The sequence below is a fragment of the Sinocyclocheilus anshuiensis genome, unplaced genomic scaffold (assembly GCF_001515605.1).
Source record: "Sinocyclocheilus anshuiensis isolate Anshui unplaced genomic scaffold, SAMN03320099.WGS_v1.1 scaffold286, whole genome shotgun sequence".
Lineage (NCBI taxonomy): Eukaryota > Metazoa > Chordata > Actinopteri > Cypriniformes > Cyprinidae > Sinocyclocheilus > Sinocyclocheilus anshuiensis.
Window position 1 is genome coordinate 927,866 of NW_015544135.1, and position 18,843 is coordinate 946,708.

Below are 18,843 nucleotides of genomic sequence, written 5' to 3' on the forward strand. Positions count from 1 at the left end.
CGCAGCTCGTCAGTGAACAACGGCTCTGTGTAGTTAATGCTGCTCAATGTGAAAGCCCGCAGGTGAAAGCCAGATTTACCGCTGATTACAGAACCTGCTTTCTGACAAGATGCGCATTAAATATCGCATTCGATTTATCGTGCAGCCCTAATACAGTGTATAATAATATGTATTATTTATAATAATTATTTATTTGTTTTGTATTATACATGTCTGAAATAAATATTCTAAAATATTTTGTCTACTTCACTTAAAAATAAAGTACCAAAAACTAAAATCAATCATTTAAAATAATTTAAAAGTGAATTTAGATGCAACGTTATAATTTACAGTATGAAAAATATATTCATTTTGAGATTTGCTAAAGAGCACAGTTAAGTGTTATTAAATTACTAGTGTTTTTAAAGTGCCCTATTACGCGTATTTACAGGTTCATAATTTTGTTCAGGTTGTCTATCCATCTATCCATCTATCTATCATCTCAGGCTTATTGCAGACTTATTCCTATACTGAGTAAAAAGGTTATAAAATATTCCATCCTAAATTAATGGCCATGCTCTATTGGGAAGTCGTCTTTGGTCTTTTTTTTTCATGCTGTTCAGTTTAAAAATCTGGTAAGGCTAATAAAATGTAATTTAGCCTCCTTTCAAGTTTTACCACAGTAAACTTTCCATGCCACTTCTTCCAAGTATACGGCAAACAAGCCTCCATGGTTCATTGAGAAAGAGAGGGCGAGCGAGAGGAGAAACATGAGGTTTGAAAATAGAACATGTAAAAATACACGGCGAGGGAAACAGACTTGGTTTTGTTGATCTGAAGAGTAGCGAGTTTGTGAACTGTTTTATTGGGCTTTAGCCGTTCACACGGACAGCCTCCGGACAGCCTGGCGGCGGAGTGCGAGTCACAGCGTTTGCTGCTGTCAGACGCTGACACACACACACAGACTTTAAAAAACTCAGACTTTAAAAGTCCCAGCGAGGGCCGGCATTTCTGAAAACTGCACCTCGTACTCCCGAGATGTGGCTAAAAGTTGAGATTAAAAATACATTATTCTGTAACAGCCACTCCCACATTCAGCCTCGTATCTTCACAGGCCTCCACGTGTTGTTAAACGCAGGGGTTGATCTGCAGTTATGACTGTATCCATTGCTTATGAAAAGCAGGAGAGAAATGGCTGTCACCGAGGTGAGACATTCTGAAAGGAGCAAATAGTGGGTGAACTTTAAGTCTTTGGCTGTTTATTTGATAGCCCACCTTTGCCTACTTCAGTCTGTGGTATTCGGTATTCTGGTGTTGCTCATTCTTTTCATGACTAAGGGCGCCTACATGCTAGAGTTTTCGCTGCGTCAGATGCTCCGAATCTGTTGAATTCAACAGGGATGGTTTGCGTAAGTTTCAGGAATGAACTTCAAACTTATCCGCCTTTTTCCACAGAGCATCCTACTCATCAAATGCTTTCTCTAGTGTGTTAGCAGCGCCCCTCAGGCTAACCGAGTCTCTTCCTATGACTCAGATGCGCGCTGTAGTGACCAACGCTTCTCTTGCTCTCTTCATATTTCTTTATGTCTCCCCATCCCATGTTCTGGCTCTGCTGAGTTGTGCTTCATCCTTAGTGTGGGAGCATTCGTGCCTGTTCAACCGGTGCCACGCAGAGCTCTGAGTCATTCCCGCTGCCCCGAATCTGTGTCACTGTGCTAGTTCGTGCCTGCATGTTCACTGCTGGAGTCGAATGATCTTAAAGGTTCAGTGAGCTGCCAGATGAGGTATATGCTTAATTAAATGTTAATTTAAAATAGGCTTGCGTGCCGTGACCACCCGTAGACCATCGAATACGGGGAGTGCTTACACATTGACAGCTTCCCACAGTGTGAATTATTTGTTATTTAAAGGGATAGTTCCCATGAAAATGAAAAATCTGTCATTGTTAAAGTTGTTCCAAACCTGTATGAATTTCTTTCAGATGTTGAACACAAAAGAAGATATTTTGAAGAATGTCGGTAGCCAAACAGTTGACTGACTTCCATATAATTTTTTCCATACTATGGAAGTCAGTTGCTACCATCAACTGTTTGGTTACCAACATTCTTCAAAATATTTTATTTTGTATTCAGCACAAAAGTGTTCATCCACTTTAAAGCCATAATTTGACGTTCCCTCATGTAATTTCCAAACGGCATGACTTTATTTCTTCTGTGAAACACAAACGAAGATATTTTGAAAAAATGTTTGTTTGTATTTTTGTCCCTACAATGAAAATCAATGTGTCCCGGTGATGTTTTAGACACAACTTAATTTCATTGTATGGGCAAAAACCATTAAAACCTTCATTATATGATCTTCATTTGTGTCCTGATTCACAGGTTCAAATTTGGAAGTAAATCGCAAATCACTTTTACTAGGGATTTAAAAAGGAAATTAAAAAGTAACAGTAAAATAAAAGTATTATTTCTTATTTTTATCAATGTTAAAAGCAGTTGTGCTGCTTACTGTTTTTGTGGTAACCACAAAATACTTGTTTTTCAAGATTCTTTGAACCTAAAGTCCAAAAGAAAAGCATTTGTTTTAAATGGAAATCTTTTGTAACACTGTAAATGTCTTTGTCAAGTAAATGTCAATTAAATGGATCTTTGCTGATTAAAAGTACTAATTTCTTTCAGTGAAAAAAATCCTGAAACTTTTAAATGCTAGTGTATTTCAATAGGAGTCATTATCATGATAAATCAATTAAATGCATCCTTGCTGATTAAAAGTACTATTTAAAAAAAAACAAAAAACTTTTGAATGGTATTGTAGGTATTTTCAGTTGGAATATTACCTTGATAACAGAAGATGTTCAAAATTCATTTTTAATGCTCTTGGTAAAGTACAACTTTTACATCAAATTTACTCTCTTTTGATCTTTAATTAAAATTTATTTCAACCAGTCTATTGTTGGATTTGCGTCCCCGGTAACATCTCAAATGAACTAACTTAAAGGATTTGTGAGGACATGCCACCCAGTATCAAATGATCTTATAAGACAAAATTACTTTCTGGAAGTGACCGTAGCATTAATTCAATAACTAACTTTTGTATAGAAGCCCCTTCGAGTAGCGTCACCTTCCCATAGTGCCCTTCATGGCCGCAAAAAGGCTGTTTGGAATTCGTCCAAGGTTTAAATGCCACCAGCCAGACGTCTTTCAACATGCACTTATAGGCTGTGCATTTCTTGCGGAAAACAACAAAACGCTGACATTTCGAGTTAATTCCTCTTTTTTGGCCCAATTTCGAAGAGCGCTTTGCATTAGACCTCTGCGATGGGGGTATTGAGTCATCCCCGCAGTAAGGGGGCACAGGGGAGCATGACCAAGATCCTGGTTTGTGCTCCGCAGTGCTCACACCTGCCACCTCAACTGCTGGTTAATCCCCCACATGCTGGAAGTCATCTGACCACTGGTCTGGTGCTACACTTCCCTTCAATGGCCCTCACTTCAAAAGCACAAGCTCATATGTCAGAGCCCAACTAGTAATACAACACCTCTGGCCCCCCCTTCGCATGCTCAGCTAGCAAAACTCGGCCTGAAAGATGGAACAACATGGTATGTTGCTGAGGCAGAAGTTTACGAAAGATAGAGGTCAAGTAATAGTGCAGAAATACACCCACACGGGGCTGTTAATAGCTTTCAAAAATGCCGAAAACTTAAGCTGTCTAATTCAGAGGTAAAGTGAAAGTAAAGGATGCAACAGACACAAATCAGGCTGATACTGATAATTATTTTCATGTTATGGTTGAAATTAAAACTGTTTTGTCTGAATAAATAAATATAACTACTAAACTAAAGCCAATTATTTTCAAATGTCCAGTATGGAAAATGGAGATTTGCTAAAGATTAATTTAACAGTGTTATTCAATTATTCGTTTTTATAAAGTTAAAGTTTTAGTTGGCAAAGAATCATTTAAATGTAAAAATGGTGGGAGTGAGTATCACAATTAAATATCCAATATCAACCAATATGGAAAAATAAAAATATGGGTTCAATATGCTACAGATCAAATATTTTTAAAGATATTAATAAAATGAAAGACATTCATATATTATAATATATTATATAATATATTCTATTCATTAATGTATCCTTTGTAAAAAAAAAAAAAAAAAAAAAAAAAAAAAAATATATATATATATATACCATGGTTTGCACAAAATTATTAAGCAGCAAAATCCTTTTCAACATTGATAATAAGAAATGTTTCTTGAGCACCAAATCAGCATATTAGAATGATTTCTGAAGGACCATGTGACACTGAAGACTGCATTATTGGCTGATGAAAATTCATCTTTGCTATCACAGAAATAAACTACATTTTGAAATATATTAAAATAGAAAACAGGTATTTTAACATTTTTACAATGTTACTGTTTTACTGTATTTTTATTAATAAATGCAGCTTTGGTGAGAAGTAGTCTTCTTTCAAAAAAATTACTGACCCAAAACCTTTTAACAGTGGTGTACATTTTCATATTTTTTGCATATTCTTCCAATCAGTCACATATGAAACTGCCTTGCATCCTTAAGAGTTCTCACATCAAATGCTCTGCATAGAGATGCTCGCTTTCAAGTGGATTTGGCTCCTTATATTGTGAGTAACTGAGCATCAAAACCAGGAAGAATTTAATGTCGCCCAACAACGCTCCACCAGATAACAGTTGAAGTGCGGGAAAACTGCTAAACTTGTGTTGTTTTCCGAGAACGATTACTCAGAGTGGTTTCAGTAACCTCTGATAATCTCTTGAAGGTATAAATTGGTCCCACAAGGGTCATCATTTTCTTTCGGTCACTTTAACAGCTGCAATTAAGACATACTGTAGTGTGGGGCTTCTGGTTTCAAATAAATAGCTGTGTATTTTTTTCATTTGGAAATAAGATCTGAAGGATGGACAAATGTTTGGTGAAGCCAATAGGCTATACAGACTGGATCTTAAGAAGGACAGTATGGAAGTCTTGTTTTTCCCTCATCTCTCCCAGAGGTACAGGGATTCCTGTGGATGGCCAGCAAAAGGTTATCAAATGTAAACAGCAGGAGTTGGATTTCAGGCCAGTCTGTTTGTACCATGGTGTGAAAACCACAGTGAATGAAGGACTCTCCTGGGTTACTGTTTGCTCATGGTGAAAGACAACCACTGTAGGCTTTTTTGTTTTGCAGCTGAATTTTGCATTTTGGTAAGACAACAACAAGTTCAGGTGACATGAACGAGAGCTGAGCACATAACTTCTTGGGGCCAGATAAAATGGACTGATTTCTGATGATTATAGCTGAACGCAGAGCTGAGCACAATCCTCTTTGGGAAAATGATTTGAGGACCTTAACACTGCTGCTCACTGCTGAGGTGCTGGTGGAAGGATGTGAGAGCTTTCCTTTGTATTATGTTTCTTTCTCTTAAAAAGTGGAATAAGCTTTTGTGGCTGTTTCAAACACGCATTTACATAATTCCCAGTGTAGAGCTTCTGAGATTTCATTTCAGATGACTGACACAATATTAGTTTTGGCCAGTGTGATGCAAGTGGGTCATAATGATTGTAATTGTCATTTAATCTGCACCCTAGAGGTTATGATTTGAACAGAATAAGCCACATATGTCCTCACTCATATATCTTGTGGCCAGTGAGTGGGGTTCACTTGTGTTTTTGACTACACACATTCTCAACTCAATTTGTTATGGTTTGTTTGAGTGGTAAGGAACAATTTTCTATTAGAGGGTGACTGATACTATTTTTTCTGACCATTAATAATGCTGAAGTGTGATAACCAATAGACTTATTTGTGCATTGTTTTTTAAATAAAAACAATATTTAATAATAATAATAGTTACTACTACTATTATTTTATAATAAATAATAATAATCAGCATGTTTTTAAAAGAAGTCTCTTGTGTTCACCAAGGCTGCATTTGATTGATCAGTAAAAACTGTAATATTTTAAAATATTTTTACAATTCAAAATAGTTGTTTTCTATTTTAAAATGCAATTTAACTACTGTATATATCAACCTTAAAATAAGCACTTATAATTAAAATGTTCTTTTTGACTGTGATTGTGCTGCATCATGTATTTTACCTAACTGTATAGAGTTTTCAGTATAATACCAAAATTTTGCCTGAATAAACATGGAAGGTTTATTGCCAAGCAGCAGTCGTTTTCTAGTCGATAGCCATTCTATTCCACTCACAATGAGTTTTTTACTTATTCATCTTATTTACCATCTATTGAAACTTTTTATACTAGAACTTATCTTCCTCTAATAATGTCCAATTATTTTATTTCCTCTGCAAAGCAGAAGAACAAACGTTATAAATAAAACCATAAGCGAGAGAGATTTCAAAGTTTATGCAAGCAGAATTTTTCCAAAATTGAGCAAGAAGTCAATATTTCTGCAGGGTAATCTTTGAAAATATGTAGTCCTGCATTTAGAAGGAAACTGTCCAGCCCGGTTGCACTGGATCGTTTAATCTGACCTGCTGAAAGCAACACCAGCCTGACAGGGTGGAGAAGGGTTCAGATCAAGCGGCAACCTTCCGGCCTCTCTTGTGAAACCAGCACGGAAGTGACTAAAACTGCAATTCATCAACTGGCCGCTAGAGGCTGGCTCCAAAAGTGAGTCAGTCCCATAGACTTCCCATGTTAAAATGCCCATTTACAGCAGAAAAAAATGTGTTTACAGCCTGGTACAAAAAGTGGTTTTGGTCTATATAGTTAATTTTGCCCTTCGTGACAACTGTGAGGGGGGTAAATTTTTTTTATAACTCATCCGTTTAAATGATATTAAACCTTAAAGTTCTGCATAATTAAGGGCGTGGCCACTTGAGTGAGAGATGGATTGCCGCTGCTGTCACCGCTGTCGAGCTAGGTGGGTGTGGTTTCAGCAACCAGCTCCCGCCTCTTTGCCCATTTTCGATTATCCGGGAGTGACGTGCAGTGACGCGCTGCCAAGATGGCGACGGCCCGCTCCGCCCACTTTGAGCTTCTTTCTTCAGAAACCTACGGGTGACGTCACGGACACTACGTCCATGTTTTTATACAGTCTATGGTTCAAATGCTTCTCTGACTGCCTGTGTTTACGGAAGAGCCGGATCTTTGTGACGGGAATAGGAACTGGTTGAGCTCTTTGGCCTCGGATCATCCTGGAGGATTCAGTGTGGAGGTCAACTGGTGGGCACGTTTGTTTCAGTTGGCTTCACGCTTCTTTTGTGCCAGTTTTAGGAGATGTGAGACTCATTTAAGCACGTTGCACATATTTCTTATTCGGTTTGTGAGGCAAAAAGTTTTTTCCGGTGTGTGTTTTCGGTGCAAACGAATGCATAACCTCTTGTCAAGTGTTTTTTATACTTCAGTTTGGCCTACTTTGGTTTAACTGACACCATATCACCGTCTATTTCCCACTCTGTCTCTCCTTCCTCTTTGTGTCTTGCCAGACCGTCTGAATTTATTAATGGAACCAACCGGAACTGAGGACTAAAGTTTCTCTTTACCAACAAACAAATTTGTCTTTGTGTGTGAGTCACTTCGGCTCTCCTCCCTCTCCCGGGTTGTGGAGGAGAAAACAAAATGCCGCAATGAAACAAAGGAGACATGCAGCTCCATGACTCCCAAGTGCAGCCCTGGGGCATTTGCGATGATACAGGAAAGCAAATACTATTTTCTCGTGGAGCAATGATTTCCGTTCTAATTTTGGATGAGCGTAATACACTGTCAGGAGCAAATAAAGATCTTTTTTAAACAACGAGCTTGCTATTTCTGGCACACCGGTTATGGAGTAACCTCAAATGGTATTTAGATTCATGAAGCGTGTCATTTTTCGCAGGAAATTCGTGTCAGGAAAAGCGGTTTCCACTCCTGTCAGAATAATGCACAGTAGGCAATCTGAGATTGTTGAAATTTTGACCTTCCCCCATTACTCAAAAGTTCACTGTCTTCTGCGCCTCGCAGAGGGCTATTTAGAGTGTGGTTGTAAAGAGAGATTGATAAGGTTGTTTCTGTGTGGGACCATGTGTTCGGGCAGCCGTGGACGTGTTGTTTTTTTCACGTGGCAGGGAGAAGCTTTTCCATTTGTCTCATAGAGGCCCTGCGATATTGTCTCTATCAGAGAAGGTGACCTAAGCCTCTCTAAGAACATAAAAGCTTTAGCCAAAGGAGCTCATATGTCAAGACTATTCTTCTGCTGATCTCTTTCCCCTTCCGGGACTAAGCCCTTTCCTGGGGAGGTGGGGGTCACAGTGCAGTTTTTGTTATTATGGTGTGAATTACTCTTCTCACTGTAGTGAGAATGTAAACCTTCTTGACGTTTGATAATGTCCCATGTGTTCGATTCATGCTACTGTTTACCTGCATTATCTTTTTGGGAGTTTACTTAATATAAGTCTTTATCGTGTTTCATAATTTCATAATTTATTGCACTCATGCAAATGTGGATTATATTGGTTGGCATATAGGAAAAGCCACCCTGTTTTCTAAATGCATGTTGTTAATCTTATTTTGAATGATGCATCCATGTATGTTTCATTTTTAAACAAAATTTTGATCAAAATGTTTATCTTCTGGAAAAACGCCAAACTTGGTGGTGACACATCCTGGACTTTTCCATCGATTTGGTTTGCCTCAACCCCGTCCGTCCTCAAGCGATTTGCAAGCTTGCATTAATTTTTAAATGCAGTGCCCACGTCTCAAAATCCTGATAAGAACTGATTATTAGAACCAAGTTCCTGTCCTATATTTTTATTTTTTGATCTGTTTCATCACAACTTTAAATCCAATATATCTGTAGTTTTTCCTTGTAGTTGTTCCTTTGATTATTTATATTATTAATTAATCAAACATGGCCTGTGTGTATATGAAAAAATGCATGAGAACAATTTGACAGAATGTAGCTAAATCGAATGATAGTTTACAACAACAACAACAAAAAACAGCTTAAATAGCTATTTGGCTATTGGCTGATAATAACCAATAGGCTGTGTGGCCTAAGTGACATCAGATGAAAAGGACAGTTGTTTCATGTTAAACAGGGAGAGCAGGTTATTTTGTGTTGATTAAACTTTATGAAACTTTACAGTTATTTAAAAGAAAGTAAAAAGAGTCAGTTTGGATGTCATGTTGACTTTAAACAAGGAAAAATAACCAGCAGCATCATTAACATGAAGTGGCAACACAGTCTGTCTTAATTCTAGGAGTGCTACAGTGTCTGAGGTTTAACTCAGCAGATCCTTTTCTAAGCAGTTGTAAATTAAGAGCATCCTCAGAGATTATATTTCTGCTGTACTGTCCCTTGCTCATTACAAATGACAATGGATATATTTGACTCACTTCAGGTCAATCAGTTTTTTATAGGTGTCTGACCACCTTAATTAAGCTTGACCCTAGAGGTGTGCTTTGTTGAAAGGACGATTTGATTATGCTCTGATATTAATTTCTAAAATGTAATAAACATTATTAAAGAACCCTTTAAAAGTTATGTTTTGATCATATTAGTCTAAGTGTACTTTTCTGTCTTTTCCTTTCCAGTCTGTGGTCCCCACATTGATATCCGCAATGACATCAGTGAGTTCAAGAAGCTGGAGAACTGCACGGTGGTGGAAGGCTACCTTCAGATCCTCCTCATTGGAGACAAGAACAACAACCTCAACCAGGAGCACTTTCGCACCCTGTCCTTCCCCAAGTTGACCATGGTCACCGACTACCTTCTCCTGTTTCGAGTCTCTGGCCTGGATAGCCTCAGCGTGCTCTTCCCCAACCTCAGTGTCATCCGAGGACGCAACCTGTTCTACAACTACGCCCTGGTCATCTTCGAAATGACCAGCCTGAAAGATATCGGCCTCTACAACCTGAGGAACATCACCAGAGGTGCGATCAGAATCGAAAAGAACCCGGAGCTGTGCTACTTGGACGCAGTGGACTGGTCACTCATTATGGATGCAGAGTTTAACAACTACATCGCTGGGAACAAGCAGTCCAAGGAATGTGGTGATGTTTGTCCAGGTATCATGGAGGATAGCCCGCAGTGCATTAGGACCAGCTTCAATGACAACTACAGCTACCGCTGCTGGACCTCAAACAACTGCCAGAAAGGTAAGAACCTGCCAACCATACTTGATCTCGCTAATGTTTGATTTATTTCAGCTTTTATTTCTGATGGATTCATATCTGCTGGCATTTAGCATACTGTTCGTTCCTTCACATGGGATTTGAATGAATAGTGACGTGAATGGTGAAACTGAATGAGGCTTAGATTGCATAAGATAAAGCTAAGTTTAGCTAAACCGATGGAGGGATACTGTTTGCTTTGCTTGGGAACTGGAGGTCTTTCTCTTTGGCAGAGTCTTGTCAGGTAAATATTTGGTTAGTGTAATCTATGTTGTGTTGAGAGAGTTATGACTAGACTGTCCACCAATTCATCAAAGACATTGACAGTAGCTGAAGATGGAGGGTCCTGAAGACAAAACAAAGATTTCTGTGACCTAAGGTGACGTTCTGGAAGGAGCTCTACGATAAATCCATCCATAAAATGTTCTTTTTGAACCCTAAATTATATGTAACTGCACTCTTGAATCTCATCATTTTCTGTTTGACTGCTGTTGAATTTGGCTGATTCATGCATTTTTGTACTTTTGGATTTATACTAGTGATGGATTGATATAATTTGGCCATAGGTTTGAGGCTCTTCTATGGCTTATTGTGCAGCAGTGGTATATATTAGCCAGGGTGATTATTTGGCAATTTTGATCAGTAGATAGTAAATAATTTCTGTTTTCAATGTTTTTTTATGACGTTTTAGTAAATTTGGGGTAAAATAAGTTTTATTTTTGTCCCACCAAATTTGTTTATTTATATTGACTGTTGCAAATCCATATTGGTTGGTATATATATGTGTGTGTGTGTGTTTATATATATATATGTATGTATGAATGATGTGGTTCCTACACACCTTATTTTTGAGTGATTTTTTTTCTGTTTTTTTTTTTCCCTTTTTAATATTTTTGAGTTTATACATTTTGCAGACATTCTTTGATAATTTGGGGTTAATTTGAGGATGTCAGTTTGGTTAGATATTACAATAGTGCTTTGATGCCCTAAATGGCCCTTTCTTGTGGATAGGGTCAATAGAATGTGAGAAAACCACCTGGCTGGGGCCAAAATATCTTCTATGATTTCTTATCTCTGTAGTCATGAGGTCAGAAGATATGAATGCCAGTGTGTCCCCTACATCTGGCCGGGAATGCCTGGGAAAGTGAACTACCCCGTTATGAATGTTTGCTCCCTCTTCCTCTCCCAAGCACACAAGAATGGTGGGAAAAGCATAATGGATGAGAACACTACAGCGCTCTCCCACAGTCCCACCCCTGGCCTTCAAGAGACCTGCAGACCGTGCAAGTCCCAGGCTCAGAGAAGCCGTCGCAGAGCTGCCCTCCCTCCCCTTTCCCTCCGCCTGAAAACAAACAGAGGAAATCAACCCTCCTCAGAAACGTGCTCTGTTATAGCCGGACTGTTTGTTTGTTGCTGGTGGAATTCTTTGAATCTGACAATCAGGAGAAGGACACAGAGGTGACGTGCTGCTACCCTACTGGGATATTTGATCCACAGCAGTGGGCGACTCATCGTGAGTGTCCTTTTTTTCCAGTGACTCTCCTTTGCGCTGCTGATACAGTCTCTTCCCGACAGTCCCGCCCACATCGTGTCAGCACTTGCTCCTCTGCACACCTGTTCAGTATGGTAATCTTGTGTCTGAATGCCGTGTTTTTGCCTATGCAGAGGTGGGGAGGTGTGAGTCACCTGTATCCAAGGCTCAAACAGCCGAACAAAGAGGATGACTGGTAGTCGCAGCAGAAAGGATGTACTAATGGTCCAACTGATTGATCTGTGTTCTCCAAAGAATTTACTGGAACAAGCAGTGGGCTGCCACCTGTCCTATTGTGTACACTTCCCGTCAATGTTTCCACATGGAGCTTCAAAGGAATCAACTATTTGTCTACAAAACCCCAGCATTTTCTTACTGTCGCCAGCTTGCCTTGTTCTTGAGGCGCAAATGTTGAATGGTGAAAAAGATTAAACCTCATGAGAGGTAATGACAAGGATAGACGAGGGAACTTAGGGGCGTACTGTATAAACTTCCTCCACTGAGTTGTTTTGTCGTGTTGAGAATGACGCAAAGCTGGTTTCAAACACACTTAAAGTCAACATGAACTCAAAATGGACCCTGTTTACTTTCTTTGTGTTTTGGGTTTTACAGTGAATGATTCATTTGAATGAACTTCATATTCATTAACTTTTTAACAGCGTAATCACTTGATCCATTCTGAAACTTCAACTTTAGGTGGATGCTGCACACTGGTGGTGGATAAGGAGATCCCCCCCTCACAATTTAAAGCGCTTTGAGTGCTTAGAAAAGCGCTATGTAAATGTAATGAATGAATGAATTAATTCATTTTGGCGGATGTCAACAAGCCCTCATTTATGCTAACTTATTTTTCAACCACCTTACATATAGAAACCACTTTTCACAATCAAATCCTGCCAAAGTCCTGCCTTACTTTTTTTCCCCCAATGCAAATCCTTTTACACTGAAATGGTTCACATTACTGAATAAAAGTGGGTTGTGAAGACCGATTCATGTTGACTTGGAGCTTGAAGGTTTTCAAAAAAGTTGAGGCCATTCTTGTAGAAACTAATTCTACAGTGGAGGAGAATAAGAATGAATTGTGGGTGATGAAGGCAAGTGATGCCTGACCTGTGAGCATATTTTTTTGCTTTGAACCAGTACTTTCTAATGATTTAGTCAGAACGATTCACAAATCACAGAGAATTTTGTGTGACTTGATGGTGGCGTAGCCTCTCTGTGTCACTCGTTGCAGCCCGTCTGGCTCTCTGTAGAGGACAGTCTTCTCCACCCTTCGGCATAATTGCCTTGTTTTTGTTGTGCACAGATGTTTCTTCAAGGGCACGCAGTGGTTTTGTAGTCAATTTGGATCAGTCCTCTCTCTCTAATTACTGCACCAAGGGTTGCTGTCAGCGACCAATCAGCGATCAACTCTTGCGTATGTGCGCGAGACTTTGCGTGTTTGTTATGAGATGAGGGTGTCCACAGCAGCACTATTGTTTGCTTTTTTCTGAAATGTAAGACCATTAAAGCATTCCTTGCCTGTTCTTGCATGCGCTTGTTACTGTCACCTCTGTGTATGTGTGTATCTGGAGTCTATGGAATTTCCATTTGTAATGCAATTTCCATTTGCAGTGTTTGTCTTCACGCTGACTGGATATGTATGTTTGCTAACCTGCTTATGACTTGGATAATCTAGCTCTGGTAATAAGGAAATGGATTTTGATTTCATTCAGGAAAAAAACTTATTCAAAGTGGATGTGAAAAGTTGTTGAGTTCATTTCTAATGTCGTGAACAATTCAATCTGGCCTTTGAATACATAAAGCAATTCAGTTGTCTGAAAGAACTTTTAATTGGAAATCTTACAAAATTTATTTAAGCTATATGGCATATAAACTGTTATTATGACCATTATTGTTTATTATTGTATGTAACCAAAGCTGTTGAATCCGTGTATCATTCATTCAGTTTTTTTTTAATTTAATATTGAAAGTAGAAAAATGTCTCCTTTTAATTTTTTTTTCATTTATTTTTCCCAAAAAAACGAAAAACAAGAATTCAGTTTCATTTTACGTTCAGGGGTAGAAAAATGAATAAACATCTTCAATATTCGATTTAAACACCCCTTTCTGCTGATTGGTCAGCTGAAGATCAAACAAGTATCTTTTTACATCAACTGAATTTAAAAAAGTTTATCGATTGGTATGTAAATCATTTATTCTGATTGCCTATCCATTATCAAATTTTTTTAATGTTTATTGACTTTAATGTTTTATTTTTTTTATTTAAATAATTTGTAGAAACTCGTTTTACTATAATGCTGACACCAAAATGACAATGTTGTTGTAAAGTCTAAACAGAGCCCCTGGTGGTGACTGTAGGTATGATTAGTGCTATGTTTGTAGTGTAAGTCTGTGTGTGTCTGTGAGTGTGTGTCTGTTCTTTGTCTTCGGAAAAGTTTTGCAATGCCAGGTTGGTTGATGGCGGGAATAGGAGGGGGGAACTGTAGGGAAGAGGCATCCAATGGACGTTCCTAGGTCCATGTGAGGCAAAGTGTTGAGGAGAAATGTCACAGAAATGTCAAGTGTACAAGCACAAAAACAAGACTCCTCAGTGAGGGGGAGTGAACCGTCAGCCCTCCTTAATTTCCTCCCTCCTGCCCGCCAACCTCTCCTCCCTTCCAACTTACTTTGTCTGTTGTTTTTTTTTTTTCTTTACGGCCTCTCTCACCTAGGGATATGCCGGTATCAAATTTTCATGTTGCGATTAATTGATAATGCTTTTATCACGTATACGGTATTATCACAGTATTAAAATGTAGCTGCAAAAAAGTGCTGTCATGATACAGTATAACAGGTTTAATAACATTTTTCTTATATAACAAAAATAACTGAAAATTTAAATACAATAAAGCAATACACAAAAAAATGTATAAAGTTACAATTTTACACAGATTAAAGTGCAAAAGAATTATAAAGACCAATAGGTATCACTTTACAATAAGATCTCTTTAGTTAATCTTAGTTAATGCATTAACATTCATAATGAGCAATAGCTACATTTGCTACAGAAGTTATTAATCTTTGTAAAAAAAAACAGAACTCTTAGTTCATGTTAGCTCATTAAATAACACAGTTGCAACTTTTATTTTTAACAATGTGTTATTAAATATTGGAATTACCTAAGATTAACAAATGTTTAGAAGAATCTTTCTTTGGCAGTTTGTTAACTAATGAATTAACTAATGTTAATTAATGAAGCCCTAATGTAAAGTTTGACCGAACAATAAAGAATCAAAACACTATCACTTCAAACAATATCTAGGGCATGTTGTAGTCCAGATTAAAATGTAAAAAAGTTTGAAAGCCTATTAAGTCTAAATATTAAGGTACTGTATTTGGCACTGTGATGAACACCATAGCAAATACACAAATCTGAATGGCTGTTTAAATCATTTTTAACACCTTTCAGAAACAGAAAGCTGTTTTGTTTACGTGGTTTCCGGGGTAACCGCTGCATTATGTTTAGCGCCATCTACTGTCAGAAAGTGAATGTGTTTTCATTCAGAGCGTCTCTCACGCATTCCGCCATGCGCTTCTCCTCCGTGCTTGTTTACATCAGAGTGCACACGCGTCTGTGACGCAGCATACAGTGATGTTGTGCATTGTGACCAGTTGATGGGAAAAGTATTTTTAAAATGCATTCAAAATTCGTAATAATTTGTAATATATAATTATTCACGGTATTTAGAAGTGCCCACGATAACAATATCGTGCATATTCATTACCGTGATATATCAGAAAGTGAATGTGTTTTCATTCAGAGCGTCTCTCACGCATTCCGCCATGCGCTTCTCCTCCGTGCTTGTTTACATCAGAGTGCACACGCGTCTGTGACGCAGCATACAGTGATGTTGTGCATTGTGACCAGTTGATGGGAAAAGTATTTTTAAAATGCATTCAAAATTCTGAATAATTTGTTATAATTATTCTCTGTATTTTGAAGTGACCACGATAACAATACCGTGCATATTCATTATCGTGATATATCGCATTACCGAATACCGGCACATGTCTACTCTCAAAAGTTTTACTGCCATTTCCTCCTCTCTCTCTCTCTCTTCCGGGGCTCTTATCACGGGCTGTTAACAGCTCTAGCCGTTAGATAGCTCTTCTCACTGTTTACACTCCTGGCCCCACCGCCCACCTGCCTGTTACTCTAGTGACCCATCCAGTTGTTTGTTCGCTTGTGGCCTTGCTGACATCGCATGTTTGTGCTCTTTGTGTGTGTGTGTGTGTGTGTGTGTGTGTGTGTGTGTGGGTTTCGTGACTGCACCTACTCTGTGGTCTGATCTGAATGGGCCCCTGAGGTCACTCTGATCCAGACAAGCATGTCTTCCCTCCCCTGAAAAATACGCTTGCATACCCCAGACGGGGAGGGGGAGAGGATTGTTGGATATCGGGGTCTGAGCCCCCTGGGCTTCAGGGCTGCTATACAACCCCAAACAACAATGCAAGCTCCTGTTGTTGTCCCGAAGGCTAGCTGATTTGTCTGATCAAACCTTTTTGAATCCTCTATGGCTCACATACCTGGGATTGTTCGCATTCCTCAGCTGTGGCACATAATGTGCAGATTGCAGCTTTCCTGTGTAAAGTGCAGATCAGCTCAGATAGTGCCGTCTAATGACGACTAAACTGACCCTCTCTTCAGAACGGAGCTCAGTGTTTAGTCATGAGTGCTTCTGTTTTTGTGACGTTCAGTCCTGGTCAGTCCAGATGATCTAGGTCAACTCAGCTCTTATATAAGTGAGGCTGTGTGTCTTGTCAGCCTATCTATATCTGTCCATTGATCGGTCTATTTATCATTCAGTTTGTCTATCTTTCTATCTTATCTCTTTGTCTGTTTGTTTGTCTATTTGTCTATCTATTTGTCTATTTATGTATGCATTTGTCTGTTTATCTATATATATTTATTTATATTTGCTTGTCTGTCTGTATCTATTGTCTATTGATTGTCTGTCTGTCTGTCTGTCTTTTAGACTTCCAGTATTTGTTTATCTATCATCTGTCTGATAAATAGGCCTAGACACAGACAGTTTACAATCTATCTATTGAAATCTATCTGTCTGTCTGTCTGTCTAATAAATAGACACATCTATCTATCATCTGTCTATCTGTCTGTCTGTCTGTCTGATAAATAGACAGTTTTCTTTGTCAGTCTTTCAGTCTCTTATCTGTGTGTATCTGTCTGTCTGTCTGACCTTCACTGATATAATGCGACTCATTCAAATCAAAGACATACAGAAAACATCATACAGAAAATATCAGTCACAAGTGTCACAACTTTCACTTTACTGGAAAATGTATGATCATAAGTTTATCTTGAATGTTTATATTTTAATTCCCCCATTGGTAGCTCCCCTGTTTTTGTAACAAAAAGATAATTTTGGACCCTGTGTCTGTCGATTTAGAAATCTTTAGTATGAGGCTGATGTACCAATGGAGTAGTTTGGCTCTGAAGCAAAGACTTTTACAGTTTTGCAGATGTCACTGGATGTTTGGAAATTTTGAAATCCTCTTTAAATGGCTTGCTGTGCTCTCTTGCCTGCTGTAATGACAGAAACAGATACATGATGCTATGTGAAGATCAGGATGTGTTTGTGTTATTAGAATAGACTTCAGTAGTCCAAGTCAATGCGTTTTAGGATGATAAAGGAGAAGCACAAGAAAACAAGACACGGGGGTGTCGAGGAGTGGTGTCCGTTTTTGTCAGGAGGATGTTGTGTCCAGTGTATCATCCCTGTAGGTTGTGTGTGTAATCACTGGCCTTGCCCAGACATGTGTGGGAGGTTTTACATGTCTAATGTTTTTCTAAAGCTCTTTGTGAAGAAATCTAGAAAACAGGTCGTCTTTCATTTCCATCTGCTGAGAAGGCAAACTTGTTTGCTTATTAATATGTAACCAAGTAAACGAAATTAATTGGTGTACTGTCATTCTCTTGTTGCAAACATGCTGTCTGTTTTTCCTTCTGGACATAAAAAAATCCCCTTCAATAATCTGATCAGATCTTTTTACAGTGATCTGAACTGGACTTGACACTGAAGACGACAAAATCAGTATATTCACAACTGCTATTCCTGCTCTGTTTTACTGGATTCTATTGGATTTGTGAACCATGGAGGGCATTAGAGCTGCACAACTGTAACAAAACCTATGACTGATGATCATTTGCCTAAATATTGTAATCACTGTTGTTATTTTTGTGTTATTTAAGTGTCAGGTGATGTTTCTTTACCACTTTATTTCTGTATAAGTGAAACCTAGGAATCTGCTTATTAAACGCTGGAATACACTACACAAGTTGCCATTACTAATTAGCTTATTTAAATGCTTCTTATCAGGTCTGTGATTGGTTACTGAACTGAACACTAGACCTAGATATTGATTAGACCTAAATAGTGGTCGACCGATATATCGCCAAGGCCGATATATTGGCCGATATTTGGCATTTTTCAAATATCGCCATCGGCCGATAAGTTTTTCTGCTTGGCCGATGTGTTCGAGGCTGGACTTTGATTTTGACGGCGCTGAGAGCACACAGTGCTCACATTCTCCCTCTTGCTCTTGTTAACAGTTCTCTGTCTAATATGGATAGAAGTCTGTCTAATAATCAGATTTCAAACAAAGGAATTAATGTATACAAAAAGTATTATAACAATTGCTTTTATATTATTAGTAATAGAAAGGCAAACATTATAATACTTTCTTGTTTGCCGTCAGCATTAAGCAAATACGCATTTATATCATTTAAACAAATCTTTGAATGACTAATGAACATTTAATTTCACAAACCTTGCAAACTTAATCGAATCCAGCTGTGAGATCTTGTGAAGTTTGCATTTTTATCCAGCATGATCGCGTGTTCTCTGTGTGACGGTCGGTCCGTGTGAATTGAATGCTTTAAACTTTAAACTCATGATTTCAAATTATGCTGCGCTTTATCCATTTGCCCACTGTCATATTCATGTCATTTTCTCTGTGTGCTGTATGTAAAATGAGTTTTACCCTGGCTTTATTTGAAAAATATGATTCCCAATGCACACAAACTTCCCAGAATACTGAGTGCCCTGTTGGTTACAGTGTTTACGTCCTTTTTAATTATATTTTTATTAAATATTTATTTATTTGTGAAAAATACTTTTTTTTACACGTTTAT

At 38.3% G+C, this 18,843-nt stretch overlaps 1 protein-coding gene across 1 annotated transcript in view; it reads left to right on the plus strand.

Moving 5' to 3' along the window:
* Positions 1 to 17,754, plus strand: part of LOC107694952 (insulin-like growth factor 1 receptor) — a 21,705-nt gene extending 3,951 nt beyond the window's left edge. Inside the window, exons 2-3 of the mRNA XM_016494679.1 lie at positions 9,539 to 10,102; positions 17,705 to 17,754. Coding sequence (XP_016350165.1) covers positions 9,539 to 10,102; positions 17,705 to 17,712 — 572 coding nt within the window. The 3' untranslated portion in view covers positions 17,713 to 17,754. The remainder of the gene's footprint in view (positions 1 to 9,538; positions 10,103 to 17,704) is intronic.
* Positions 17,755 to 18,843: the final 1,089 nt, after the last annotated feature.